The 23334-nt window shown below is 42.1% G+C and overlaps 1 protein-coding gene across 2 annotated transcripts in view; it reads right to left on the reverse strand.

Annotated features, from left to right (window-relative positions):
* The window catches only part of strn (striatin, calmodulin binding protein), a 63989-nt gene that overhangs the window by 36775 nt on the left and 3880 nt on the right, over positions 1–23334 (reverse strand). For both annotated transcript variants that reach the window (XM_040146332.1, XM_040146331.1), the window contains one exon: positions 21720–22058. In XM_040146332.1, the coding sequence (XP_040002266.1) occupies positions 21720–21947 (228 nt within the window). In that variant the 5' untranslated portion in view covers positions 21948–22058. The remainder of the gene's footprint in view (positions 1–21719; positions 22059–23334) is intronic.

The raw sequence follows: 23334 nt of genomic DNA on the forward strand, positions 1-23334 counted from the left end.
AGTGAAAAGGACAATGTCAAATAGCACATCACTCAGCACTACTTGTCAGCTGGGTTTCAGGTTTTTGTCCATACATCATTGTGAGTGTATACTACTTATATTGCCGACTTAAAGCAGTAATAATTGTTTTTTTTTAGCCACAACACAATATCGACATTATCACTTCATAAAACTGTTATGTTGAACCTGCTGTCAAACAGCCTCTTATTTCCACATCCAGCAGTCACAGAGCAACACGTTGATTCATCAGGATCTGGTGTTTCTGTCCACCTGGTGATTCCCTCTCTTTTAGCTCTGGTTTTGGTCTCCACCAGCTCCAGAGGGAAACATCCGGCTCTTTAGATGCTAAATGCTCCGCTATGTTCACCAACTGGTCTCTGACTGGGTCTGTCTGCTGTTTGCTGCTGAGCAGGTAGTGGACAGTGGCTTTTTACAGCTGTTTCTCTGAAAAAACCTGCCTGCTGCAGCTGAGAACGACTCTATGAGAGCGAAGAGAGTGAACCAGAACAGTAAAGTTCTGGTCCGGACAGATAAACAATGAGCTGGATGTCATTGTAAAGCTTCGCAAAGCTGATGGGAGCTGCAGATTTAAGGGATAATTCTCTGTAGGTTCATCACCAACAGAAACTCCTTTGTTTTGTTAACCATTGTTATTTCATATATCATTATGCAAACTGATTATAGCCCCTTTTAAAAAGCAATGTCTTAAAACTGGGAATTTTTTTTGCAGGCTCTATTGTGGACTTGAAACTCTGTAGTTTACTCTCTGTTGTTCAGACCATTAATAAAACATTTGGTGGATCTGAACGGTGTTTCTGAGGTTAATCTATAGAAAGTGAACATTTCATCCTGATAATCAAGTTTGTGTTCAGCTCTTCCTCACTCAGGTTCCATCTGCTCACAGAGAGGATGTGTCGGACTACAGAGTCTTACCCTGTCTTCTTTAAGATAACAAGGATTACAGGCCTCAGGAAGATTAAACTGTGTCAGTGCTCAGCTGCCCTCAATACAGGACACACACACACACACACACACACACACACAGGAAGACATCACATCAGCTCTCAACTCAAACTACAATACAGCTCTCACTGCACCGTCAGAATATGACTGCTTTTAACAGCTGTGTGCATCATGTCCGACTTGTCCTTGGGTGTTGCTTATGTTCTTAATGTCTCCTTTTTGTTGGCGTCTTTTGATAGAGATCTCAATTTCCAGAGCGTGGATGAAAAAAGGCCATAACTAGTCTAAAAACTTGTGGGATGACATGTTACTAAAACCGATTTCGTTTCTGTGTAAAATCAATACCCACTACTGTGTCTTCCCACACACCATCCCCCTGAGGAGTTAACTCAGTTGGTTTTGCTGCTGCAGTCGGTTTCTTCACCTTTGAGATTTCGTCCTGCTGGACAGGCAGCGTGGGTGGACACACAGCCGAGCAGCTCGAAACAAAGAACAAATCAACAGTAACTAATCTGATCTCTAAATCCTGAGAAGCTGCCGTTTTATTATCAGAGGACCAAAATGATTTTAATGCTGCAGTGTGTGTTTGCAGCGAGTAGCAGTGTACCTGCTGACAGCCGGCTGCTGTGGTGTTTGGTTAATTTACTGCTGTCTCCAGGCTGGCTTTGGAGGTTCAGTGATAGTAACAAGCTTGAAAATGGACTTAAATACTCAGAACCGGTGTAAGCTGATGTTAGTAACTGTTTATCTACCTGACCGCTGTGGGATTTATACTGTGACGACCCCAGAGGCCCAACCCGTCCTCTGCAGGGCTCTTGTGTGTTGCATTGTTGTTTTGCATGTGTCTTGCAGGTTCCTGATCGGCTGAGCTGGAGGCCATCGAGGAACCGGAAGCAGCTGGCCACTGTCTCTACGTTGGATAAGACCTGCCCCATCCTGGTAGTCCGGGGGCTCATGTGTCACATTGGCGTTTCGGATTTTCTGTGTTGCTTACGTCGTAGTTAGCCCTGCCAGTGTCATTTGTTCTAATCCAAACTTTCGTTATAAAACCTGTTAAATAAAATTCCTTAATCCCTCACTTGTGTGGTTTCAGAACTGGGCCATAACAAACTGGGGGCTTGTCTAATTTGAGAACTAAGCTGTTAACAGTGTTGATGGGGGTTGATGTAGCGGGAGGGGGTTCACTGCGTAGTGATGTCAGGACCAGGGATTCCCCTCTTTGCTCTCATTTTGGAAGCTCGCTTTGGGAATTTTTGTTACATTTGTTAAACGAAATCTGTTAAATAAAATTCCTTTTTTTTTTTTTTAAATTTAACCACAGTTAAATATTTCTTGCATCTAAATGGAGCTGAATGTGCAGAATGATGCATGTTCTGCTGCTATGATGCATTCATGAACAGGTGGGAAAATCTGATGTCAGATGTTTAATCAAACATCAACCTTTCAAATTCAAGAAGCTAGTAAATTCTTATTATAATATCCACAAACATCTGGCCCCATGGCTCATTAGCACCATCATTAGCTTCACAAACCAGAAAAACAAACAATAAGCAAAGAGGAATGTTTTTATTACAAGTTTTTGCATTAAAAGGAGTTGCTGTCTGGCAGCTGACCAACACATCCCACACGATGGAGCTTCCCAACAGCACTTAAACACATCACACCAGCAGACTCACACTGCATTACCAAGCAGCTACAACACAGCATGAAGTTCACTGTGAAGGATTAGCTGTTTCTAATAAGCTTAAAGTCTCTGAAAGTTGACTTTCAGAGAAATGAACTGAAACCAAAACAAGGAATGGAAGGAATGAAATGTAAAGGCTGACTGTATGATTTAGAAATTGGTAAGCAGTGATGGAATGTAATAGGAGGTGCAGTCAATTGGTTAAACATTTTAAAACACAGTTTGGTTTGGGCTTTTAAATCTTCGTTTCTTCACAACCTTTGTTCATGTCAAGCAAAAAGGTCATAAGCGCTGTCTTCTCCCACTTCATAATACAATCATCTGAGCCTCTGAAACCATTTAACCACCTTCCATATCCACAACACCCCACCTCAAAACCCCATACTATGCCTCATGACTATGTAAGACCCCCTCGCTGATGTTGGGACCCAAAGAAGGGTCCTCAAGGGAGGGGGATTTCCCGCTGCTTAGATCTGGTGCAGTAAGGGGATTATTCTTCCGAGGAGCCGGAGAGGAGGAGATCAAGAGATGGAGAAATGAGAGGGAGATTGTGGAGGGGAGAATAAGCTGCTGACGAGAGGGGAGTCAGAGGGGTGGTGGTGTTGTGTTGAGTCTTCAGAGACTTTCACATCCATGGTACAATTTAACTGATATGGGTTAAGGAGCTGCCAATGGCCAATAAAGTTTAAAGTTCAACCAGTTTTTTTTTTTTTTTTTTTGGTGGGGGGCTAAAAGAGAATACTATATGATAGTATTACAGCTAAGGTGTTTACATGGTAGACTGGGGCGCCAAAAAAATTCTTTCCTCATTTCATTTAGTGTAAATTTATCGCAGCCTTAACTGGTGTGATCTTCATTTTCAGGTTTTATTTCATGTTCTGCCATCTCATGTGATCTGATTATCTTTATTTAACAGATCAGTGCTCTGGAGTTTGCTGGCACCATATCTGACAATTGTTCAACGGCCTTGGGGAACAAACCAAATTTGATTTTGTTTGGAGTGTAAGACAGCTCTAATCTGTCACGGACTGTTAACTGAGTTATAGTGTACTGAGTCTTGTTACGCCTTTATATGAGTAAGTTGACATTAAGGTCACAACAGTCCCACCACACATGAAATAAATGCAGTATGTTTTTTATCTGGTCCCTGTTAAATTATCCGAGTGCATGAAAACACACTGAATTAGTCAAAATAAATGACAGTTATAACTTCACTGTCATGTAAGCATTTCTGGATGGACTGACTGAGTGAGTGACTGATTGATTGCAGGGCCACAGCTAATTATTTTCATCATCGATTAATCTGCTTTGTTTAATTAGGAATCATTTACACAGTGTCAGGCTGTGACCTTTTAGTTGTATTTTGGAGGATGACAGTGGCACAGTTGCTCATGAACTACAAAACACTGAAAACACGCAACAGCCTATGAGACTGAAAACAGATCAGTTATAGATGAGTGACTTGAAACAACCAATACTCACAAAAAACTGCATCTGACAGACGATTCTCCTTCTCCAGATAACTCATGACTCACATGGGGAGAAGACCTAGGGACCCTTATTCCAGATGATACATGGGAAGAACGACAGCAGCACATACAGACAACTTCAAACAATTTTGACATTGTTTAATTCAGTTTAACATACTGCATAGACTCTAAATTAAAACTACACAATCTATCCAGATGTCTCTCCCATTTGAGATAACTGCGAATTTGCAGAAGCAACATTAAGCCACGGCTTCTTCACGTGTCCTAAATTCAGGCCTTTTGGTCAAGTCACTGCTTCTAATTCAGAACCGAATATTTTACTTATCATCTTTGGCTCATCTCAGTCAACGATGAATCTACATCTACATCTCAGAAACTGTCTCTTTCCTATTCCCTCACCACAGCACAAATAAAAAAATGAAAATGATTCTTATGTGGCTAAACAACTTAATTAACACCTCACATTTTGAGAGGAATCGATTTGCTTTGAGAAACACATTCTCTCAGTTTGACAGAATTTGGGAACCCCTCATTAATATCTTGCAACTTGAAATCACAAGACACACATCTACACTTTTAGAATATTTCACAGTATCGCATAAAGGGGAAAGCTTCTGAATGAGTGACCATGTACAGGGCATCTGGGTGTGTTTCGGATTGACCAAGCAGGATTATCTAGACCCCCATCCCTTCTTTGTTCTATGTTTGCCAGTTTATTTTGTTGATATTATTGTTCTGTTTTCTTTATTTCTCTATGTACTGACTGAATGTGAAGCAGATACCTGTATAATACAGCCTTCGACTTTTATGGTCAAACTGAGCAACAACTGAGTCATTGATATTTGTTTATGATCCCAACTGCTCCTTCAAAATATTTAAAAAAAAAAAAAAACATAACGCTGCAACTTCATGGCATATAGCTCCATTAAGTTGTTAGCAGAGCTGCAGCTAATGATTATTTAAATTATGAATTAATCTGCCATTTCTTGTTTAATCGCTTTTTCTATAAAGTATCAAAAAATTGCGGAAAATACCCTTTACATTTTCCTAAAGCACAAGGTGAGATGTTGAAATTGCTTTGTTTGGACAACCAACCACTAAAGGAAAGTTAAAAACCTAAAGAAATTCAGTTTACTATCACATAAGACCAGTTCTACATTTCCTCACAGCTACTTGCTGAACCGCAGATATGCAAAACATCCGGGTTGCCGTAGGGGACAACAGGCCAGGAAAGCGGACAAAACCAAAGCTTCCTAAATACACCCCGCCCTCGGCTTGTTCCAGTAACAGGCTCACATTCTCCACAATCTTCCCTTCTCATCATTTTTATTTTGCAAAGGAGTTTTGGCACATCAGAGCTACCCACGCCACTGGCATCACCATGACGCCAAACTCCACGGCTCTGGTTTTACAATGGAGGTGAAGAAACAGGTCGAAGGATGGAGGAGGGGAGGCGTAAAAGAGAGAGAGGATGGCGGTAGAAGTCTTCAGATATGATGCCCAGAGGAGGAGAGATCAAGAGAGAGACAGAAAGCGAAGGTGGAAGGGGGGGCTTTGGGATGAACAGGAGTAGTGGCGTGACAAAGCCCCTTGCCCACTCCCTTCTTCCCTTTGGGCAGTGTCAATGACACGCCTGCCTCTCTGAAGCCGACAGTACTTTAATTAGAACAACATAAAGCGCTTCAAGAGCATAGCTGAGGAGAGGAGTAGGACTGAGCAGAACAAAGAAAGCCAAGAGTCCTCGCCAACCATCCAGTCTAATTGGGCTCAAACTACAGCAGAGAACCTCATCGCAGAATGTCTGCAGACTTCCCCAGACACTACAAGGGAAATGCATGTTGGAGGACCTTTTTTTTTTTTAAATAGGATTCGAACTAAATCGGGTTTTGTAATCGTGTTCTGGCTTACGACCCTGCTTGATCGCAGAATCTGTTTTTAGCCTAGAGTCATCCTTTGTAGACCATCAATATCTGTGACAAAACTCATGGGAATCAAGTAGCTGTTGAGATGTCTGGGGCCTCAGTTGGACGGACCAACTGGCTGACTGACCAACATTGCTATCTGTTGTGAGACAAACATGGAGACAGCTATTCCAAGAGGTTTGCCCAAAACATGATCATGACTACTAACATCCATCACAATGTCAACCAGCTTCAACTAAATCCAAATCAGATCTGTTAACAGCAACACAGAGATGGCTAGCTGAGCAGATGCTTAGAAAGTCATTATCTAAAGACTATATCAACCAGCGATGGGTGTTCCCCATACACTGATTTATTTGTGGCAACCCAACAGATATCAACACTGACCGCCACATATTGGTCATTCCCATCCCCTTTGAGACATTAAGTGAAATAAAGCAGGCAAACGTAACACCTGAGACGCCTCAGGCGAACCAGATAAGATGTTCAACTTGCAGAGAAAAGGGAGGGACCAGCAGACCCAAGGCTCCGTGAGTCAGTTCACCCCTGGAGACCTCTTGCAACATGAGCTTGAGAAAGTCACTCAGGTGGAGATTGTTTAAAGACTTACACTCTGTGTGCTTCTCATCAGTACGTTTGTTTTGGAATTGTGTCAGAGGCATGGTGCTGGGAAATGACTCAGGTGTGCAATCCACAACAATGAGGCATGTTAGTGCTGTGTTTGACAGAAGAAGCATTGTTTTGCCCAAGGATATTTAGGATTAGAGCAGGTGCATTTACAGAACAGCCTCCCTCCTGCCAAAAGCAAAGTTTGCCATTGCACACAAGACACATGTGATTTCACTGATGCCTCCACGTGCCTGTTACTCATTCTGTAATTATAGCTGTTAGTGTGAGAACCTAATTTTGACCAAACATTTAACAAGATTTTGAGTGAAATCTGGGTGCAAGGAAATCAACAATAGTTTTAAAGTGGTACGGCCAAATGAGAATAAAATGACATAAAAATAATGACTTGATGTTTTAGCCTTCTGATAACATAATTCATCTGTCTGCAAGCTGTTGGTGTTGATGTCATGTAGATTGCAGACATGGTAATTTACCGCTGCAGGTTTGGAGAGAACCTAAAACCATCTCTGCGCCTCTAGCATGTTCAGCTGAGTATCTGGAGCCCTGTGCAGCCCCACGTTAACTATCAAATTCGCAATCTTGTGGCCAGCCAATGGCGACGCCCCACAGATGCAGATGGCAAGCCAGCGAGAGCATCTTCCCCTGGTCGCCACTGCTGCGTATTGCAGTCTCGCTGAATATGGGTAGCACACACTTTTTGGCCCCCCATTTCTGAAATGAATCCGGCGCTCTTGTTTGTCTCACGTTGTTTGATACCTGGCCTTGTCTTGAATAACTTGGAACCTGAAATGGTCTTGTCTCAGATAACTTCCGGTTTGACTTGGAGTTGTCTCAAATTATTTTAGACTTGGTATGGTCTTTAATACTTAACTTAGACTTGTTTCAAAAGACTTAAAATCAGCTGGACCAACACGGTTGCTAGAGGGACGGTAACGTCACCTTGAAGATCATTATATACCCCCCTTAGAGAAAGATAATCCCTAGTCTGACTCTATGAGACTGTTATTCATGGACCGAAGCCTTAACCCCCTCAGGGATGGGAGGAAATTGGCTGTTTTTGCCTAAGTGGAGGTCCAGTGCAGAGCCACAGTAAAAGGCAGTGACTAATGAGCATTACACTCTGGCTCTCTGCAGAAGTAAACAATAATGTTCCCGCATACCTGCTCCCCAGAGAAGACGCTGAGGCTGTGGTTAAAGGAGGTTAAGGAGAGGAATGAAGACTGTAAAATATTAGCAAAATCTCCCCCAGGGACCATTTGTGTTTTATCTCATCTTGGTGTACACTGTTACTGATTTACTCTGTACGCATGAGGAGGAAGGAGAAAGTAAATTGTACATACATAGATGAAGCCGACTATCGATTTAAACAGTGTGAAAAATCAGGTAGTGAGAAAGATGATTTTCTGCAGTGTTTATGATCTAAGGGTGAAGTATGCAACAGGTCTGACAGAGCCACACATTTACAGGTTCCAGCAACTTGATTAATTGTGCAGATCTGCTGCTTTTCTTTTTCTTATGTAGTAATAAGTTGAATATCTTTTGAACTGTTGGTCGAACAAAACAAGACACCTGATGACATCACGTTGAGCTTTAGGAAATCATGATGGACATTTTTCGCTATTTTCAGACAAACAAGACATTTCAAGACTTCACCTTGGGGTCCTGGATTCCACGATGGGCATTGTTGGCCATTTTCTGACATTTTATAGACAAACCATTAATGGAGAAACAATCAGCAGATTAATTAATAATGAAAATAGTTTTTAGCTGAAGACTTAGAAAACTCAGTTGTTTTTTTTTAACTGAGTCTCACCAAAGAAATCAAAAACCGGGATATTTTAATGTTCAGCTTGTTTAAGTGTTGCAGGTAATATGATTACATCAGTTCAGAACAGGTAATACCGGAAAGATTCCAGAATTGCAGACGAACTGCATAACTACATACTATCTTGATCCAGGATATCAGCCCAGTATTGGCTGGACCTGAGACTTGCTTTATCCCACGCAGTGTGTCATAGCGGAAGATAGCCAACGCCTCACAGTGTCCCGTCAACAAGGTGACGGGACAAATAATTTGGGCATGCTCATCTTGTTGACGGGACGCCTCACAGTGTCCCGTCAACAAGATGAGATTGCCCAAGTTATTTGTCATCTCTTGCCCAGTTTGACAGTTTCTTTGACGTGTTTAGTGGAGTTGACTAAAAGAGATACAGGGCTTCTTTTGGAGCTATTCCACTCAGAACTGCAAACACGGAGAAGACAAAGAACAGTGATTTTCTTTTCAGTAAACCTGCAGCCATTTGACTCTCATTCACCAAATGAATCACACCTTTGGGTGAGATGTGAAAGAAAGACAAAGACAGCCTACATTCATTGCCCTGTGACCATGAATGGATTCAGCTTCACTTTTCTTTAGAAAACCCTGATTACATACGGACACATTCGTTTTTTGTACTGTCCGGTGGAACACTATCTGGGTCTGGTTTATATTGACTGTTGTGAAGCACTTGGTTACCTGGATTGAAAAGTGCTTTACTAACAGTCTTATCATTATTATTATTATTGTTATAAAAGTGTTGCCAACTTAGCGCCTTTGTTGCTAGATTTACCAACTTTTCAGACCCCTTTAGCGACTTCTTTTGAACAAAAAAAAACCAAAACAAAACATATTGTGACCAATCTAACAACTTTCTGGACAATCCTTAGTTACTTTCCGAGGGGTCGCCTGTGTCGGCCTGCAAGCGCGAGGTCAGCCTTTCCTTTCTAACTTTCTCTCTGACTGATCATTTTACAGGTAAACACACCTGAAATCACAGAACAGCCGTTGTATTTAACTTATGTGCCTGGTGATTCTGTCCGACGACGTCGTTGTTATGAAACCAGGATTTTAGCAGCAGAGCAGCAGCTTGGAAATGTCTCGGGCCATGTTTTGGTCACTATTTCATACTTGTTCCATTGTCTGACAACAGACACAGAGAAACATGTAGATGAGAACAGCTCCATTGGGAATTCAGCTGCATTAAATTACTGTTTATGTGAGCACAGAGAGCAAGAGAGAAGCAAACAGATAAAGGGCGAGTCCAGCCACATACTAGGTTTTGACCTGGTCTTATTTAATTTTCCTCTTCTTCTTTCGACTTCTACCGTTTTGTTTTTTTTTAATAATAATTTAAAAAATTATTTTTAATAATAAAGTATTTAGCATAGTATTTTAACAGCAGCTGTTTAATGATGTGACACGCCTTTTTATTTCAAATTGCAAGAGAAATTATTATATATAGAAATTACATTAGAAGAGCCCGAGGTGACATCTTCAAACATCTTGTCCAATGGACAGTCCATAACCTACAGGTTTTAAATTTACAATTATTCAAAACAGAGAAACACAGTCAGTTTGAATTGTTTCAAACTTAGCAGCTAATCTTATTACCATCATTATCTCTTCTGATAAGCATCCTCATTAAGTGCACACACACACACACACACACCTGTGTGTGTGTGTGTGTGTGTGTGTGTCACAATCACTTCTGATAGCATGTGTGTCAGTGATGTGTGTGTGTGTGTGTGTGGTTACTGACATTTGCTGATGTTTGGATTATGTGGTCAAAATGCTCTTCCTGCAGATCGCCTCAGATTCTGAAATATTTTTAGGCTGTCCTGCACACACAGCAGGTTTAATCTATCTATCTACCCTTAGATAGACAGACAGTTTGCATACAACTGTATATGCCAGCTAATAAGTAACCAGAAATGTCAGTGCAGAAATGCCAAAGTAGGTCTGAGGTCACATACTTAAACCAGAGCATATGTATAATGGTCACAATTCTTAAAAAAAACAAACAAAACAAAAGGTTGTTTGTAAATGTTATGTTTCTATGTTAACAAATTTACTATGGGCAGATGTAATGTCATTGGATTTTTAGCTTCCCAAGTATCAATAAATATCAAAACAGGAGATTTTCATTCATTTTTCCTAATTGGATAAACAAATCGACCAATCAAGTGGATCTGATCTTACCAACAACATCCATGATAAACAGTGACAGAAAAATAGGAAACACTTATATCAACAACTATGACTTTAATTAGAAATCAGTTCACATGAGCATGATGTCAGGCGGAATAATGATGTGAATTAAATGGCAATTCAGCCTCCTGTCCACAGGTCAAAGTGTCCCTGAAATAAATAAAAAACATATAAACATTATAATAAATAAACATGAAGATTTCCTGCTTTTTCAGGTCATATCAAACTGAGTCTCTTTGGGTTTTGTATTGTTTTGGGCAAAAGAAAGACATTTCAAGGAATGAAAAACTGGAACGGACATTTTTTACATTTTTCTGACATTTTCTAGACTCGATGATTAATCAATTAATGAAGAAAATAATGCGCAGATTAATCAATTAAGTACATAATGGTTAGTGCCAACCCTAATCCAGTCTGTTTCAGACAGATTTGACTCTTGTGCAGCCCCCCCTAAAAAAACAAAAGAGGACTCGGCTCCCTTTTTTTTCCCACGTCCACTTTGACCTGCATCACTTCTGCGGTTCAGCAGCGAGTTTGTTCTGCTCAGAGGAGGTCAACTGGGAATCAGGTCATCAGTCTGACTGAATCAGAAGTCTGGTCTCTGCCCTGAAAGATGTCCCACTAACACTAAAAGCCAAGTCAGATCCACGAGCTTCCAGACAAGCCCGCCGGCTAACATCCAGACATGTCGCTTTGTTGCACCAAAAATCTCATGGTTGGTGATTCACCTTTGGCTGCTGTTATGCTTCTCCTGTTTTGTTCTATTGCTGGTAAAAGACTCAGCAAACTAATCAAACAAGAGCTTTTCTTGATTAATCGATTAAGTAAGTAAGTAAATATCAATCAATGGTCTATGTCAAAACCCGATGTTCCACCTGGAGTTCTGATTTCTCTGTCTGACAAAATAAAAGATTTAACTAAGTCTTAACTAAGCTCAGTTTGCTCAGCAAAGCTTCACTTGTCAAGACAGCGAGATGTGGCTGAAAGCACCAGAAAAGGCAAGTGACGGGACCATTTTGTCAAACTACAATTTCTGAGAAACATTCACACTCAACTGATTTCCAAATTCCTTGATGTTCAAACACCACCTCCCACTTGGAAAGTTTCAAAAATTCCAACAACACAACATGTTGAACACAACATGAGAAGACATCACAGAAATGAGTCCTTCCTCATTCACCAGGTTTGTTAAATTATAGTTTCTATTAGAATTGTATAAAAGAGTTTATTTACTGTGTCCTGATCAACTGAAAGATTTCTTCCAAAGGCTGGTAGAGTGAAGTTCAGACCCGCCACTACCGGATCTCTAGAAATTATTCTTTAAGACGAGGTTCATTATACTCTAAAAAACTATCCAGGAATAACTGGATATCAGGTACGTGGCGACATTTGACCTTCTGCTATTCGACCTGTTTTAATCCTATTATCAGATATTTTTTACTTTCATGCATCGGTGCCGGCTCTGACTCTAGTGTGACTTCTACTGTTTTGGCTGTATACAGCACCAGTTCATGTCAGGCTGAGGAGAGAGCGTGTTCATGTCAGGGGAAATCTTGGCTAAAAGCCTGGTTAAACAAAGCCTGGTTACAGGGCCGAGGCGTGGCTCGGGGTGGCATTCGCCTCTGCAGCGGACGCCCGTCTGAAAAACAAGCAGGTGTGCATGCCATTCCTTGTACGGCAGCTTTACACAGACAGACAGGCAAAATGAAGAGAAAGAAAGAGAGTTGAGGAAGAAAGAAAGAAAGCTGAGTTACAGGAACCGGGGCCGGGCCTTGTTGTTGTCGTGCTGGTACAAAGAGAAGGAGAAAGTCTTGTTGTCATAGCTCATCTGGGCTGAAGGCCGAGGGTCCTCAGTTTCAGCGGTTACATAAGACACTCTGAGTTTCTCTTCTTCTCATGTAACCTCTTACACTGTGGAAGCTGCATTATTTAGATACAAAGCACTGGAGTGGTGCTGCTCTGTGTGAGAGACGTGATGTTGAGGACTTCAAAGTTTCTGCACAGTAAAACCCAAAGGTTTGGGGTTTGATACAGTTTTGAACATGAATGTGGGAACAGAACTAAAAATCAAATAATCTCTGGCCACAGTCAGACACCAAATTAACCAGACAACAGGCGAAGGCTGCATTTTGGTGTTTGGTCATGTCACTTGAACTGGAATTATCCTTCTGTTAAGACACACATAAACTCTCTGCCAACCTGCCTCTTGAAAAGTTTTACGAGTGACCACAGACCGCAGAAGTTCACAGAGGAGCCAGCATGCACACAGCACTGCCCACATATCAACGGCACTGTGCGCTGATTGGCTGCGCCAACCCCTGTCAGAAGGCAGGTTCCAAACAGAGAAAAGGGGAATATAAAAAGGAACAGACATGTGAACGCCTCCGAACGAACCTTGTGCAAATTTGCCCATGTGAACCCTGGAGAGGCATGTTTCGGGCTTTACGGAATTTGTAATAATTAGTTACAGGTGGCAATCCACTGTATTTGGCAGTTGGAGCAGGCTAAATATAAAACGCCTGCTGCCAGAATGTTTGTCCACTGCTCTTTGCTCATAAAACAAGCTAAAAATATTCAGTAAGAGATTTGTTAGTCTCAGAGCTAAGCATATCCAGACACTTTTCCGACTGGAAACTTGATCCAAAATGGAATCTGCTTTCAAACCCAACCCAAAGGAAAAAGTGCTTACGTACTCACCTGAGTTACCTCAAATGTAATCAAGGCAATCAGAGATTGTTCCTGTGCCCGAGCTAAACACCAACTTCAAACTAAATGGCGGACGCAGCCGTACGGGTTGGTAATGTTAAGTTACCTGCTCCTGGCAATCACCGACTACGAATGACGTCCACGGGACAGATGCATCACAGGCTTAACGACTGGTCAGCAACTGATGCTTTCTGGTATTATAAAGTACCAGAACAGTCACACTATTAATCAATCAACAATGCAACAATTATCTTCAATATTGATTCATTTTGTAATTGTTATAATAGCAATTAATCAATTCATTATTTTGTCAACAAAATGTCACAAAATTGTAAAAACTGCCCATTAGACTTAAGTGACATCTTCAAATGCTTGTTTTTTTCTAACCAACAGCTCAAAACCAAAAGATATTTAATCTGCAATATACAAACTAACAACAAGCGGCGTAACTAAATATTTGTGTGCTTGGTCTGTAGATTTTATGTAGCATGGAGGAAGTGGGAGGTTGTAACAGATCTTGTGTCATTAAAGACGAATGCTTCCTTTTGTCTGTCCCGTATCATCATGTCCCTAAATTTCAGTTTGCTTCTCCATTACGCTACAGATTTTGGATTTCTGTCGAGGTTCTCTCCTCATACTAACTGAACTATCCAGAAGATGCCGAGCAAAAAACAAACAAACAAAAAAAACGAAGAAATAAACACATTTGAAGCTGAATATCTTCTTCATTGAATTTAAACCAGGTATGACCCCCTCCGTGTACGTGTCCTGTACGAGGCCTGCAGAGCTGCAGAAGCTGTACAAATAGGTCTGGAGAATGTGAACAATGCGTCAAACCGTCTGCACACACATGCAGATACACAAAAATCCTCTGCACACAATGTTACAAACGCACAAACACACACAGAGCGGCAGAACACATCTGTCCGTCTGCGTGGGGAAATATCATTTAATTAGTGAAGGAAATAGGCTGAAAAAACAAGTCGGCGGAAAGATAAAAGCCGGAGAATTAGTCAACGCTCCGGCAGTGATGGCGCACACGGCGAAGGTCTGTACGGCCTCCAAACATCACATCCTTCACTAGCTGGGAAGTGTGCCCACATGTGCAAAGAAAACCTTCTACTACACTAGATGTAAAAGTAGAATAACTATCATTTACATTTTTCATTTAGAGAAGTCATCCTCGGCTGCATCTCCTATCATACATAATTCACAGATTTTCCCTGTTTTCACTGGTGCAGGATGAGTGAAGGGGCAACTCCCTCCGTGCTGTTACTGTCCAACACTTTGTATTATCACAGTTACATCAGCTGATGCTCTCATCCACACTGGCTTCCTGACAGAGTTCTACTGCAGGAGGCTTTGGTTTCAGGATCAACAGCATTAGAAGAAAGTGATGAGCAAGGGAGGTCAAAGGTGAGCAGACCGTTATCTGAAGCAGGATGGGACGAAGCTTCATCAGGCACTCTGCCAAACTTTCCAAACATTTCGGAGATTCTGCCTCCTGGATTCACATGAGAACCTGAAGCGTGCGTGTGCGTGTGCGTGTGCCAAATCGGCAACAACCGACTGGAGGCTCAACAGCTGAACAGAGATAATTAACACTGCATTACCAAAATCAGGGATGCACCAATGTTAAGTGTTTTTTTCCCCACAGTTAAAATGTGTAAACTGCTGTGATTAAGATCATTCATCTACTGTATATGTGAAGCTGTAACTAGAGATCACTTCTCAAGTACAAGTCGTTCATACACCGACATCCTTTTAAGGCTATTGCGATTTATAATTAAGAAGGATTATGAAATTGCGCTATTACGATGCGTAATTCTCATAACAACAAACACACCATCCCATTCTTGTCTAATAACTGTAACACACACAGTTCCTGCCGTAGGATTTACTAGTGTTGTGTTCGGGCACAGAACCAGAGGCGTTCTTCAGCGTAACTATATGCTTCCGCATCGTATCATCAAACTACATCACCTGTGGTTAGCTCCATCTTATAGCATGGCTCCTTTCTAGTGTTTTTTAAAGCTCTAGTTGCTAAAAAATGTCTCGTTAATGAGATCAGACCTTGTAGTCTGAGCTGTTCTCCTTTACTGAGCTGTGTTCGTCCGTACCTCGGTTCACAATGACAGACCTCCTGATAAAAAGAGCAAAACCTCCGTGGCATCACTGCCTTCAATTCAAAATGCATTTACTGTAAAGCGTGAGCAAGAACTGTTGGTGTAATATCAGCGACACTCGCTCTTGAATGAGTGGAGAAAACTGTATTTAATGTGGGTCGTCATGTCTGGCTGATATCTGATCCATCCTGATTCATCGGTGCTTCCCAGCATCTTTGGCTGGGGCTGCATGACTATGGCCAAAATGACAATCATGATTATTTTGATCCGTACTGAGATCACGATGACTTATCACGACTATTCATGTATTTTAGGGACAAACATTTTTTTGAATCGAACTTTCAAATTTAAATAAACAGAGCACTGCTTTCACTTCCATGTTGTGCGACATTTCTGCTAATGTACAAATCTTTGCATCAAGAGAAGACCGGTCTTTATTCACACTGCATCTCCTGGAAGCAAAATAGAAACAAAATTGGACCAAAACCTGAACGTTAGTGACGTTATTCTTCTTGGCCTTTCATCGTACTGCTGTTTGTAGTGTTCTTTCCAGGTGGTTGAACAAGTTAGTTGTGTTGCTTTGCGGCGCAGACACAAGTCTCACGCACTCTTTGCATGTGATTGGTTCTTGCTTAATACTTCCAAACAACAGATGAAAATCGGTTTCTCTTCGCTTTCTGCCTGGGATTTTTGATTTTTCGTTTTGCCCGTCCACTAACGAGACCTAGTCTCGTTAAATCTAACTCTACCAGGCTTAGTGCGGTGATGCCACTATACGCCGTCACTCCATCTCTCCTCATGTTGGTATGTTTGTGTTTGGCCGGTCATCGTCCTCTCAGCAGTGTATTTATAGCCGAGGCCGGAGGGGAAGGAAAACGAGCAGCAAACATCCTCCTGAACTGCAGCGACGAGAGTGAAACCCTCACAAAGCTTACGCATGACCTCACCTCAATGCCGTGTCCAAGCAGCCCCCCGGGACCAAAAACTGTTTTTTATTTGTGGTGTAATTGACTGATGGTAATGCCCATGAAGGTGGTAATTTGGATATATATTCCCCAGTGTTCTGGGAGAGGTGGATATCAAGTTTAATTTATTTTGATGAGAACCAATAAGTGATTTGTAAGGAGAAGGAAAAATAGATACATGCTGTACATAGGTAGCGAGGGGCAATATTGCTGAAATTAACAACATAATATTAATATTATATATTTTTCCCAAAAAAGTATATAAAGGACAAAATGGAAAATGTATTTCATGTCATACATAAAATTAGCAAATTAATGTTCAATGCAATGTTTGTAACTACAATGTGCTCGGTATCATCAGTTAGAACGACGGAATTTGGTCCAACAATAACTCAGCGTGATCATCATGCTACAATCCCACAGAGTAGCCAGTAATATGAAACTGCTGAAGTGAAAAGAATAGAGATGCTATTAGACAATTTCCAATGGTGGGGCAAAAAATGTGATGCTTAAGTGACAACTTTCAGCACCTCACAGCTTTCCTTTGTTCCGCACTCAAAAACACTTAAGTCTGATACGCAGCCATACTGACAATTCCCAAAACGTTGCTGACGTTGCCGTACTAGATAGAGATGGACACTCATTGAGTAAAAAACTAAGTTGTTAGTTTGTGAGTAATTTATGTGACAAAGGCGGTGAACAAAGGGTAAAAAATGTCAACTGTGGGTGAAATCATGGAGTCCAGCCAGATACTGGGTTTTGACTTAGTCTTGTTGGGGTTTCTATCCAAAATGTTTGTTTAAAAAAACGAGTAGTTGCTGATATATTGTTATAAGGTACTCTATGGCGAACACTCTAGGACCTCAAAAATCAAGTACCTGTTTAGCTATAGTACTTACCAGCAATTCTTCTCACTTTGGATTAGTCTCCTAATTATTCTTTAGATGAATCTTTTCGTCCATAAGGGGTTATTTAAAAGGTGAAAGTGAGAGTTTCCCAGAGCTCTCTGTCTTCAAATTGCTTGTTTTGTTCTTCAGTTTCAGACCAGATAAACCAGAGAGAAGGAACAAATCTTCCCAGTTTAGCAGCTGGAACTAGAACATCATGTGGCATTTCGCTGCCTTAGTGTGTCAAAGTGAATATCGTTGATGAAATTGTTTTTGATTAATTTTCTGTCAAATAACTAATCAATTAATTCGCTAATATTTTCGGCAACAACTAAGAGCTTTCTACATTTGGTGTTGTGGACACAATGGGGTCAGCAATCAGGAAGTATTGAGATTCAATATGCCTACATATAAACAATTTCAAAATCTTGCTGTATCAAACAAGAAGCAAGTTTACAGTTAATTTGTCTTTCAATTTGTTTGTTTAATAAAATCACGTAGAGCTAATAGGATTAGTTGATAAACTGATTAGTTGATTCAAAGAAAATTAATCAGCAACTATTTGATGAATAGTTTACGTCATTTTTCATGCAGAAATGACAAACACTGAATGGTTCCAGGTTCCCAAATGGAGAATTTACTGCTTGTCTTGCTTGTTGTATTAAAGTAAAGTGAATATCTCTGGGTTTTGGACTCGTTTGGACAAACGAGATATTTGACTTTGGAAAATTATGTGAAATTCTAATGGGTATTATTTCCAAACTATTAATAGACTATTTAAGAAAATAACTGGCCGATTAATCGATAATGAAAATAACCATTAATCGCAGCCCTAAAATCGAAGATGAGACATAGAAGAAAACAGAATCTAAAGTCAGCAGAGAGAGTTCATCAAAACCTAGATAAACTGTATTATAAATAACTTGCCCACTACATGTCTTTTTGTATCTGTTTCCCGTTTCTCTCACCTTTTTAATGATTATTTTTTCACAATTTCACAATTGTGATGCCAACTATCCTGGTTTTGCATTTAAAAAATTGAGCATGTTTGAATTATCTTAATTGGGGAAAAAATGGCAGTAACTAGATCAGGAGGTGTGAAACATCTCACACGGTCTGATTTTTTCTCCTGACAGTACACTCCAGCTGGTCTAGTCCTGTGCAGACTGGATCTGATCAGTCGTGACGTCTACATCGCAGAAACAATCAGACTGTGCCTCCTCCCTTCTCTTCAGGAAACTTCCCACACAGACGACTTTTTCTTTGTTTTTAGATAATAAACTCTGAGTAATCTCCCCCGTCTTGTGTGCCTGCTTCCTCTGTTTCCTCTTCCTTTTCCCTGCAGAGGTTTACCTCAGAGGAAGCGGCACTCTCAGCCTCAGCCTCAGCCACTAATGACATGCAGTCTGTCTGCAGCAGCACATTTCAACCACACAGCAGCAGAACAAATGGATTTACAGCTGAAATTGGTTTCCAGCCCCGTCGGTCAGCCGGCTCCATCCTGCTCTGATCAGCTCCCAGTTCAGTGGGAAGGAAAATTAAAAATGAAACGGTACTCTGGAGCGGCGTTTGGAGAGTCTCTGCTCTGTGGTGAGAAAAAGAAAATTCCCATCTTCTTCACCACAAAACCCCTCAACCAGCCCCAAGACACAGAGGGTGCTGCCCTGTGAGGCTGTACTAAAGGTAAATGGTGCACAAATGCCAGATGGAGCACACATCATTAACTTAGCCTCACAGGAAATGATTCCCTCTCTGGATGCTCTGTCATCACACCGCGGGTCAGCTGATGAGTCTTACTTATGCAATACAACAGTCACTTTATCACCATACTGATACGGGTCATCTGTGCGTAATAAAGAAAAAAGACTCCACCGCGCGCATTAAGCGATCTGGCGGGTTCACTGCGTGTCACACTGCGAGATGGGTCCAATAAAATCTGTGTAAGACCTGCGCTACGTCACATCGCTTTTAAACTTGCTAACTGGCACTAAACACGCAGTACAGCTGAGGATGATGGGAATGTCATTAGCGTAAGAGCCACTTAAGCACATATTTGTATTCGCTAAATTATTTATGTTATATGTGCTCTAACATTATATAAGTTCATCCAACCACGTATGTATAGTTTGAATAGTGTATTATAGGTTGACTGTGTTAAGATCAGGTTTAAAATTGCTGTTGTTCTGTTTTTAAGTGTTAGAATACAGGTGCATATATGAAGGCCACATCATTTAATGCTCATCAAACCATTCGGTGACCCCTCCTGCCCTGTCATCCGGTTTCTCCGCTCCAATTTGTCACCCGACCGCAAGTAAGATGCACGGAAGACGGTAAAACACTGGAGCGAGACAAGCCCTCTACTGCGTAACTGTGTATTCTGTGTAATATTATATTGTGTGAGAACGTGTAACGACGGGTAGTTAGTGTTTTGCAAGTAGGAACAGACAACTGAGTCAGTATTTGGACCGGCTGAGAAATGAGAACTATTCATGGAATTTTTTTTTTTCTCCATCATCAGTTGGAGTCATAGCAGGATTCACATTGGGAGAATTTGATCCCTTAAGTTTTTCGACACACTTTTCCAAGCTCTAAAATCAGACGTGAAAAGGCGTCAAAAAAATCACACAGTGTGCCTGTCTGGCTGCCTGTCTGGGTGCAGCGCTGAGGGGTTTTTTTTTCTAATATGTTGACGTTAAACGCCTAAATAACCAGACTTCTAAAGGTGCTTCGTGACGTACAGTATACGAAGCCTCTCTGGGTTTCTGTCTCAGTAACGCAGGATGTGTCTATGAGGAACTGTAAGGTGCCCTTTTGGAAAACTTGCTGATATTCGTGCAGGGGGTCAATGCGTGGAACTCCTTAACCTCAGAACTCTTAAATCCAGAAACGATTTGATCAAAGGATTCGTAAATCAGTAGGAATACGACCAGATATTCAGTGCCAGCTTCTGGGAGTCCACTGAATTCTCTGCTCCCGAAAAAGTAGTAAAATTAATGAAATTATTTTACTATGAAAACATTTTTAATTTGAACAATTACTGTCTTTCTCCATTTTTCCTGCGTTAGCACTGCAGGTCACTCTTTATTTTTTCAGTATGAGAAGAGACACCTTTCTAACCAGACGCCCATTTCAAAAACAACGTACTTATTGTTAGATTATTCATCGTGATGAGTGTGAGCAGCTTCCAGGCCCGAGCCAGGCTACCTGTCGGACAGGAGCCCTGGGGTCCAAACCGAAAGGAAAACTCTGGGCTCCGTCGGCGGACCGCCCAGGCTCGGCTCCTGGCAGAAGCTTACAGCTGGTACATCAGCACGCCAACGTTTGCGTTCGGGTGGAAATGCGACGTCCCCGCGTCCGTTATCGGACGGAGAGCTGCTCCACGTCCATTATCCGACACATTCCAGCGGGACGAGCAGTCTGGTACTGAGGTGACAAAACCTCAGGTCCGCGTCCGGGCTAAGGGAGGCCCAGTGTGTCCTGTTAGTGATCGAGAGGAGCTGAAATGACGCCGGAGAATCAGGCACTGAGTGGACGAAAGCGTTAGCTGAGTTAAACGGGCTTAGCTGCCTGTCCGATAATACAGCTACACCTTACACACGTTGTTTTTTTGGCGCCGCACAGGTCAAACGACCGTCAGCAATAAACGAGGACCGGTTGACTCGGTTGTGTTAATTATAGATACATGAGCAACCATCACATTTCCATACAACTGCTCACACGCCACACGGTCCCCGCCGGAACGTGCCAAATGTCAGCCACGGCTAACCTGGTTAGCAAGTAGCGCAGATACGTGTTCGGCGAGGACGACATTTAGCCGAACCGTCGCTTAGACGTTAAGCGATTCTAGGTCGCCTTGCCTGAAGGTCGCGGGCAAAACCCCAGGAACAGTATTCAGTACCTTTTCTGGATCCACGTGGACCTGCCGTTTAATTCGGCAGTGCAACGACCAGCAAAGCAGCCCGTATCACAACACAACTTTCCATCACAGCATGAATGTGCGTCATTCCGCGGACACACCGACAGACCCCACGGGGCAGCAGCAAGTCGCACGAAGCGCCCGTAAAAGTAGAAATGTTATCAGAAAGTGAGCCGTTTACTGGATCATACCAACGCCGAATTGAATAATAGGTCTTTCCCGCTCAAACCAGTTACATCTCATACTTCATCGCGAATATATAATCGCCGATAAGGGACGAAACCATCAATTTCCACATTCTTTAACGCGGTTTGGCTCAACGTCCTCCGCGGTCAGGACCGAGCTTAGCTAGCAAACAAAACAATGTCCGACAACGGAAACCTCCGTGACTGCGGCTGCTTACCTGCAGCTCGGCCCGGTCGACCTCCCACTGCGCCCTCTCCACCTCGAAGCGGGCCCACTCATGCTGGAGAAAGTGTAAAATCCCCGGGATGCTGTACTGAGCCCTGGCCGCCTCTCCGCCGCCGCCGACGTCGCCAGGCTGCGGAGCTTTGATATTCCCAGCGCCGGGCAGACCCGAGCTGTTGCTGTTGTTGGTGAAGAAGACACCGGGGCCCGCCTGCTCGTCCATGGCCGGACCGGGGCGATGCGGTTCTGGTTCGGTCCGGTGCACTCAACCGCCTCAGTGAAATATCCTCAGGAGGGTGGACTGGTCCATCAACAGTCCTCCCTGCTGAACCAGCTGTCAAACGACGAGACAACCGTCGAGTTAACGGAACCAACACAAACCCGGGACTGCCGGTCTGGATTTTCAAAATACAACAGCACGGCCCTCCGCCCGCCAAAGTACAGAGGGAGAATTTGTTAGGGTCCAGTTTGTAGTAAATCAGAACTAATGTATTGGAGTTAATATCAAAATAACATGATCACATTCATGCAGGGCGCTGTCACACTTACACAACCTGACTTTCAAATTCAACAACGACACAACAAACCTTACACCAAACTTGAAATTAAATAGGTCTGAACTATTTTTTACCAGTTTTGTTTATCCCATATTTTAACTGTATACTGATATAATAATAATAATAATAATGATAATGATAATAGCAGTGTATTATTAATTAACACTGAATCGACCATGAATCATTACATGTTGCAGGAAACTTTGAAACCTTCTTTAACCTGCTGTTGCTTGGACCAGATGTTAAAAACTTGACTCAGGGCTCAGGTCAACTTACTAGCTTTTTATGGAGCATCTCACGTCCTGAAGATAAAGGAGGGGGATAAGATAAAAAACTAAAGGTTGTCATTCTCCACTGATGAGAAGCAGAGGGAAGCAGCATTTTGCACACTTTACAGTCTTTTTGGTATTCTTACTAATGAAGTCAGCTCATTACTAATTGATCATCGGCATGAGTAGAAAGTCTTTTCTATTCGGCTATCTGACAAATAAGTGAAACATTAGAACACGTCCATTTCATTTTGTGAGAGTCCGTTTCAAACAATTTGACCTCAGCGGGATAAAATTCTCTTAACGGAAGACTCTTTTATTTTGAAGGAACAGTCATTTACTCGCCGGTGTGACCAGAGATAACAAGAGACAGCTTGACACACCTGTACGGTGACATCACCCACCAAGGTAAAATGTCTCACGTCATTGGCTGAGCAGATGAGTGGTAGGGAAATTGGCCAATCGGAGACAACACGGGGGCGTTCCGTCGCACAGCCACTACATTCTGTGTGGATCGGATTCAGGTCCAGGTGCCTCACCTCGGTCTGGACTGAATCATCCAGCGAGCCGGCCGCAGTTATTCATGCGTTGATATAAAAACCAATAACTTCCTCTAAAATTGTTTTCCACACCAAAGCCTCGCCACCCTGGTTTGTCATGTGGCCACATTAGACTCCATCTGTACCCGTGACAGAAGATTTTAAAAAAAACATGGCATCACAAGCTCTTCACTTCAGAACTGGAGCAAATCTGTTTAGTTACTGGATGACACCAGACATTGTCA

This window comes from Xiphias gladius, chromosome 15 (assembly GCF_016859285.1).
Source record: "Xiphias gladius isolate SHS-SW01 ecotype Sanya breed wild chromosome 15, ASM1685928v1, whole genome shotgun sequence".
NCBI lineage: Eukaryota > Metazoa > Chordata > Actinopteri > Istiophoriformes > Xiphiidae > Xiphias > Xiphias gladius.